This window comes from Bison bison, unplaced genomic scaffold (assembly GCF_000754665.1).
Source record: "Bison bison bison isolate TAMUID 2011002044 unplaced genomic scaffold, Bison_UMD1.0 scf7180017864203, whole genome shotgun sequence".
Classification (NCBI taxonomy): domain Eukaryota; kingdom Metazoa; phylum Chordata; class Mammalia; order Artiodactyla; family Bovidae; genus Bison; species Bison bison.
Genome location: NW_011494775.1, coordinates 7188389 through 7196236, shown reverse-complemented (window position 1 = coordinate 7196236; position 7848 = coordinate 7188389). Strand labels below are relative to the sequence as shown.

General features: G+C 50.9%; 1 protein-coding gene across 1 annotated transcript in view; it reads right to left on the bottom strand.

Moving 5' to 3' along the window:
* The window catches only part of RNF126 (ring finger protein 126), a 16070-nt gene extending 8608 nt beyond the window's left edge, over window positions 1–7462 (bottom strand). Inside the window, exons 1-2 of the mRNA XM_010844651.1 lie at window positions 7453–7462; window positions 7116–7226 (exon numbers count right to left, since the gene is read on the bottom strand). Coding sequence (XP_010842953.1) covers window positions 7116–7226; window positions 7453–7462 — 121 coding nt within the window. The remainder of the gene's footprint in view (window positions 1–7115; window positions 7227–7452) is intronic.
* Between the last annotated feature and the right edge of the window lie 386 nt (window positions 7463–7848).

The following is a 7848-nucleotide window of genomic DNA, read 5'->3' as shown; positions in this document are numbered from 1 at the left end:
CTTCATTATTTCTTCTATTGCCAAGACCCACCTGTTTGGAAATCAGTCCTGAATATTCATTGGAAGGATTGATGCTGAAGCTGAAACTCTTAATACTTTGGCCACCTGATGCAAAGAACCGACTCGTTGGAAAAGACCCTGATGAAAGATTGAAGGCGGGAGGAGAAGGGGATGACAGAGGATGAGATGGTTGGATGGCATCAACGACGCAAGATTGAAGGCGGGAGAAGGGGATGACAGAGGATGAGATGGTTGAATGGCATCAACGACGCAATGGATATGAGTTTGAGCAGGCTTCGGGAGCTGGTGATGGATAGGGAAGCCTGGTGTGCTGCAGTCCATGGGGTCGCAAAAAGTCGGACACGACTGAGCGACGATTGAGCGACTGAACCGAGTGACTGACTTACCTGTTTCTCACTTCTCTGTCCTCACTGCTCCTGGGATGCTCCGGTGCGCTCTCACCTCCAGGCGTTTGCACGGGCTGTAACCTTGCCCTGGTGCACCGTTGCCTAGATACCCACATGGCTTTCTTCCCCCACACCTTTCAAGTCTGTTCAAATGTCCACCTATTGAGGCATGTTCTGCAACAGCGCTTAGGTCCATATGATAAACTGTAGGGTCAGTTCCACAACAAAATGGATTTTTGTATCTTGTTCCCAGCTGGACTCAGAACAGGGCCTGGCACACAAGCTTTACATAAACATTCTTCGAATGCATGCAGACAGAAGACCCATTCCTGGATCAAGGAGGCCTGCTCTCCCATGCCTCAGTGTGACACTTGGCATAAGAGACTCTGAGCGAGGTGTGGCCTTGTTTCCATGATGCCTCAGGGTGAGGAGAGGGCAAAAAACCTACCCCTCCTCTCAAAATTAATCAGGCCAGGATCATTTCTGAAGTTAGTTTCAGGACAATTATATGCTTATTTCCTTACCCACTAGACAAACATTCATGAAACTCCTGTTGCATGCCAGACTCTGCTGGGGTGCAAGGACATAGCAGAGGAAACCACAGACAGGAAATGAAAGTGGTTTTCTGAAATACTCCATGACTGGAGGACACAGAGCAGGCTGCAGACGCCCCAGCCCCACGGGACTGAGCCAGGGGATGAGCCCCTAGGGTACCCTTGGCTCTGCCTGGAGAGACAGAACTTTCCACGGGACAGGACCTTAGAGCCAGGACTTTGAGTAATGAATAGGAGTTAGATGGAGGTGGGATTCCTGCTGAGAGTTGGGAGTATTGGAGCCAGAGCGTCAAAGAATTACAAATTGGAACCTGTGCATAAAGGGTCTTAAATGTCAAGAGGCAGGGAATAGGGACTTGTCTGCCAGCCACCATCTTGCACCCCTCAAAGCTCAGAGGTGATTCCGAGGCATTCCTGCTCTGACCACCAGAGAGCGCCCCAGCCCTGTTGCTGGGAAACAAGCCCTGTTGCTGGGGTAAAAGACACCCCCCTCCCCAATTTGCCTCCACCCAACCCTCCCCTGAGGGGTATAGGGAGGGGCCCTTTGCTTCAGACCTTTACTGCCTAGCTCCTGACTTGTTTCACACCAGACATACATTCATTGATTCATTCATCCTACAGAAGTTTCATTTTGTTTTTTTTTGTTTGGTTTGTTTTTTTCTTTTCCTTTTGACTTATGGGATCTTAGTTCCCCAACCAGGGATTGAACCTGGGCCCAGAGCAGTGAGACCACCTAGTTCTAACTACTGAACTGCCAGGGAATTCCCCATCCTGCAAAAATTTATGAAGTACCACCCAAGAGGCCTTGGAGTCAGTGGGCTCACAGCATTCAAATCCGACCAAGTCACACTGGCTATGTGGCCCTGGGCAACTCACTTAACCTCTCTGGGCAGGTGGCAGAAACTTCCTCTTGAGGGTTTGAGATTGGATTATGCTTGAGGTTCCTGTGGGCCATACGGCCTTCCTGAGTTCATCTACCCTTCTGGCACCTATCCCCAGCCCAGTGCAGTCTTATTGGCCCCCATGAGTGGGCCGAACTGCAACCCCCCTCAGGACCTTTGCCTGGTCATGCCCTCTGCTGGGAGTCCCATTCCCACCATCCTTTCTCTTTTGCTGCTTCTCAGAAGGGTGCTCTGATCCTGTCCTGGGGGAGCCCAGTGCCCTCTTCCTTCTCTCCCCAGCTCAGCCACCCCCAGATCCAGGAGTTATCAGTGGTATCTCCTAATATGTGAAGCCAATACCCAGAATATAGTAGGTGCTCAATAGATTCTTGAATAAAAGAACAATTAGTGAGTGCCTGCTGTGTTCCAGGCCAGAGTAGGGTGCTGGGAATGCAATGGGAACAAGAATATGGAGTTTTGTATCTTATAAAACTAAGCGCTTAGGATGTACCAGCCAGATGTTTAATCCTCACACAAGCATCAGGATGCGGGAGCAATGAAGACTCTTGTTTTACAGATGTGAAAGTGAAAGTGAAAGTCACTCAGTCCTGTTTGACTTTTGGCAAGCCCATTAACTATATGGTCCATGGAATTCTCCAAGCCAGAATACTGGAGTGGTTAGCCTTTCCCTTCTCCAGGGGATCTTCCCAACCCAGGATCGAACCCAAGTCTCCTGCATTGCAGTAGACTGAGGCTCAAACACGGTCACACAGCAGACACAACCATTGGACCTCTGGGTCTGGGCTCCTTGCCCTGCTGGTTACCCTGGGACTGGGACATCCAAATTCAGGTAATCAGGCCGGTATCTGCATGTGATCCAGAGGTGCTGATGTTCTGGGGCCTCATGCATCCATTTATGACCAGTGGGCACCTTGCTGCTGCCACTGATGGGACAGATGTGTGATGGGAGGCCTGGCCACCCCAGGGCTCTCTGATTGTGGGGTGCCTCCTGATGGGTTCTCAGCATTTTCTTGAATAGTCTTTGAAAGTGCATTAGGAAGTAACCCCTCAGCACAGGACTATTTCACCCCCTAGTCACTGACTTGGGTTCAAATCCAGCCTCTGGGAGGGAGCTTTGGGAACGCTAGAGCTGGAGAAAGCAGTTCTGTCACCCACTTCCCAGGGAGGCCACCGCCCCACAGGGCATTATTTCAACAGGCATGAATACACTGCTATCTGCTTAAGCATTTTTTTGCTTGCTTTTCAACCTTTTATTTACATATTTTGACTTATGTCCTTTTTATTATTTGTATTTGTTGGTTTGTGTGTTATATTTTTAATTTTAGACCCCTGAGTCACCCATACCCAGGACCTGGCAGCCCCAGAACCTCAGATGCCCTTCAATCTATTCTCCTGGGGTCAAGCCACCATCCTCTTAGGTCAAACTTCCTTCATTTCCACCTGCTCAAGGAATCTATCAGGACTAAGTCGTCAGGACCAGGACCTGTGAAGCCAGTGGGGGAGATGGATACCTCCATCCTCTCTCTCTTGAGCAACCTCTCTTGAATGCTGCTCAAAAGTTGTTATTTTAAACAATTTCTAACTTCCAGAAGTGTTTCAAGAATAGTACAAAGGGTCCCACGCGTCCTTGACTCGGGTACACCAGTGGCGAACTTTTTTTGCTCTATGTGTCTGTGTGGAATTTTGGGCAAACTTGCTGCCCCCAGCCCCTTTATCCCAAGCACGACCAGGTGTACTTCTAAAGCTAGGCCACTCTCTCATCTGAAGAAGCAGCACGTTTACCAAATTGGGTAATTAAGCTTTCATAGCTTTATCAAGGCTGCTCTGCCTCCCTCAAAGGAGGTGGGGTTGCACCACCTCTCAGCCTGGCAGGGATGGAGATCACCACGCAATCCTTCAATCACAGATGCTGGTATCGACCGTGTGCCAGGCGCAAGAACACAGCCGGGATACGGCAACAAATGTCTGCAAAGTCAGACACTCAACAATATTGAGCACTGTGATGTGCAGAATAAAGGCCCCCATATACGTCTGACATTTTAGCTCATTAAGACTCCTGTCAGACTGCTAATTTCCAGAACAGTAAATAATAAGTCTGTGCTATTTTAAGCAGTTAAATTTACGACACTTTGTTAAAGCAGCAAACAGGAAACTCATACGTCAAGCTATTACATGGTCACCTCCAGACACAGGCCGCCTGAGCATTTCCGTATTTCCCTGAAGTCTCGCCCCAGTAGGCTATCCCTCCTGCCATTGGCAAGTGCTGGATCACGTGGTTGTGCCTGACATCACTTCAACCCTGTTCAGCCAATCAGGATTCGCCTCCAAGCTGAGGGCAGGTCCGGCCTTCTGGGTCAAACGTGGCCGCCAGATTCCTGCGTAAAATCCTGTTGTTCTTTCATAGGGAAGAGGATGGCGTGGGGACATTAAGGGGGCAACGTGGGAAAGTAGCTAAGGGAAGGGGCAAGAATTGAGTTGTCTCTGAAGGAAGGGCTTCAAACCTAGGCCGACAAGCCTAGACTCCATCCAGGGGCTATGGGGAGCCCTGGGTGGCATTTGGAGCAGGGACCACACAAATGGTTTGGACGTTACAATACCCAGCTCTATTCAGAGTTCTCCTATGCTATCTGCCATGGCCGAGTCTTCAGTGTTGTCTTGTGTGAAGTATTAGTCACTCAGTTGTGTCCAACTCTTTGTGACCCCATGGACTATAACGTGCCAGGCTCCTCTGCCCATGGGGTTCTCCAGGCAAGAATACTGGAGTGGGTTGCCATTTCCTTCTTCAGGGGATCTTTCCTACCCAGGGATCAATGCCACTCCTGCATTGCAGGCAGATTCTTTACTGTCTGAGTCACCAGGAAACCCCTTGGTTATCATCATATGTCCCACTAGGGAACCAGCAAGACCTTGCTTCCCACAGCCTGCAGAGTTTCAGGTCTAGTCCAAGGGTTGCACAGGCTAAGATGATGTGGGGTCTATCACAAGCATTCTTCTGGCTTGAGTAATATGGGATCCAGTGACCCTGAGCATTCTTTACCAGGCCATCCTGGAGGCAGTGGTTGGTACAGCAGCGTGGTGTGATTCCCACAGCCCCTACAGAACCTGCTGCTCTGGATTCGAAAGCCTTTGCCTAAATAAGATATAAGCAGGATTATTGTAAGCTGGTTTTGTTCCCTGCAAGGGACAGAAATGCTGCTTAGATCAGCTTTATCTTATGGTGAAGAGGAGTTCAGGCACAGCTGGATCAAGGACCTCCAATAACACCACAGGGCATTACTACTGCCTCTCTTGGTTCAGTGTCCCACTGAGCTGGCATCTCCCTGGACATTGGCAGAAGCCATCTGCAGCCCCAGGCTCACACCCCTCCAGCTCAGGCAAGAAGTGGGTGGTCCTTTTCAAGCTAATGTCTCAGAGCTGACTCTTCCTGTTGCTAAATGTCAGATGATTCTAAGTGGTCAGGCCTGGGTTGGGGCCACTCTTGGGGGCTTTTGAGTTGGGAGTGCAGGTGATTCCCCAAAGGAAAACCCGGCTCTGGGACCTGAGGAGTCCCACAACCTGGGGATGCACCCTGATTGTTCGGGTCCTGGAATCTTGTTTGCCTGGTACTGACTCCATTCCCGACCCTGTGGGAATGGAGACCCCCAGAAATTCACTTTCCTTTCTCCAACCTCAGTTGACCCCTCTGTAAAGTGGATGCCTTCCTCGTTCTGAATGGTAAAATACTTACCTATTCCTTAAGTAATAATCTCTGCACCCATGTCATGCCTCTCCCGTGCACCAAGCACTGTGCCTGGCGTCCTGACTAGAATCTGTGGTACTGGGATCTGTGCCCATTTTACAGTTGAGAGCATAGAGGCACAGAGTGGTCACATGTGGCCTGGCCAGGGTGGCACAGACTGGACTGCACTTCCACGAGATGCCTCCTCCTCCATCCAGGCCTTAGAGTCACCTCCTCGGAGACCCCACAACCTCCCTGCTCCCGGGGTCTCTGTCCTCCACTGTCTTCACATGTGTGTGTTCACCCCCCTGTTTTTCTCCAGCCAGGTAGGGATCGTATCATTGCAACACTGAACCCCTTTGTATTAGCGGCTGTCACAAATTGACGCAAACTTGGTGGCTTAAAACAACACAGATTTTTTTTTCTCTTCCATTCCAGAGCTCAGAAGTCCAACACAGGTCTCTGAGCTGAAATCAAGGTATTGGCAGAGCCGTGTTCCTTTCCAGAGGCTCCAGGGGAGAATCTGTTCCTTGCCCTTTCCAGCTTCTGGAGGCTGCCCACATTCCTTGGCTGGAGGCCCCTTCCTCCATCTTCAAAGCTGAAAATGGCAGGTCTAGTCCTCCTCATGTTGCATCTCTCCGACCACAGTGGGGAGGGTCTCCACTTTAAAGGATGCTGTCATTACACTGGGCCCACTTGGTTAACCCAGGATCATCATCTCCCATCTGAAAGGCCTCAACTTACTCCTATGTGCAAAGTCCTTTTGCCATGGAAGGTGACATATTCACAGGGTCTGCAAACCCACATGTCTCAGAGGGCTGTATTCAGGCTTTCTTTACTTGTAGCACAAACATCCCATGACTTCAGTTTCCATCCCCCCTTCCCTCATACAGTTCAATCTAATTCAACATAAACATTCTCTCCTTCTGAGAAGTCTGCCCTGTCTCCCTGGGCTGGGTCAGGTTGGCATCTTACATCACAGATCTGATTAGCGGATTGTTTCTGTCAGTTTCGCTGGGGGTAGTAAGTTGGGACCATGGGGAGTTAGGATGGGTGTGGGCCAGGAAACCTTAGGGCAGGCGGCTAGGGTAGGAAGCTGCTGCAGGCTGGGTCAGGGTAGAGAAGAGGGCACAACGGGAGATACTGGAAAGAGGGGCTCCGCGAAGAAGGCCATGACCTCCTTAAGGTCATGCAGTACAGAGCTTCTGGGTTCGGGAGACACGCCAGACTGGGAAGCAGAAGGCCACGGGCTGCTGGCCTCGGTTTCGAACCCACGCCAGGCCAACAATGGCCCTTTTATTTGTACAGCTCAGGACTGGGTGGCTGAGCCATGGTAGGGTCAGGTCTCGGCCAAGGTCACCCTGTGCAGCCCCCGCACACCCTTGTTAAGAACACAGGGTCTCATTCGTGCCCCATTTCCCAACCAGGAGAGAACCCCCTTGGATGGTCAGAGGCCAAGGCCAGGTAAAGACGGCTGGTGCCCTCCCTCAGTGCTGCTCTGAAGTAATGTCTCCCCTGGCATTGGCTGGGAGACATGGGTCAGGCCAGGCAGCTAAGGTGGAGGACAGGGTCTGGGTGTGGTGTTGGCCACAGATCTCGTGCATGCAGAAGAGGGGTGTGGCTTTATGGGGTCCTGCTTCTACACCTGGGGAGGGGGCAGATGCAGGAATGGGGGGCGATGAGGCATAGGTGGCCCTGGGAGATAACCAACAGCTCTCAATCGTTTGTTTTTCCTAAAAGCATTTTCCACTCCTTAAAGTTACACATTAATTTGTCTGTCTATGTGTTTTGTTGTCTATGACCTGGACAGACCACACGAGCTCACTGAGGATGGGAGTAGGTCTGCCTTAGTTAACCTGTTGCCCCAGTACCCTCAAACATCTTTGCCTCCAGGAGACTGTCACTAATTATTCCCCAGAAACACAAGCACAAACTGTGTAGAGGGGCTGCACAGGGTCCATGAGATGTGGAAGTGCCCTGACAATTTTCTGGGGCCCCAAGGACTGAAAGGATCAGCCCAGAGTAGGAAAAGCATCCTTCTGCACTGAGGCCCCAGGGGGCTGCGTGCTTCCCAGCCCATCGTGCATTTTGGGAAACCAGGATTCCAGGTGGCAAAGGACAGAGAGCACTGACCCTTGGAGGGGAGGAGCAGGCAGATTATTCAGGCCACCTAAGGGGTTGTTGCAGGTTCAGGGTAGGAGGAGGGGCAAAGGCCAGGCACACAGTAGGCACTCTGGAAGATTTGCAGTATGATTATTGCTGTTGGC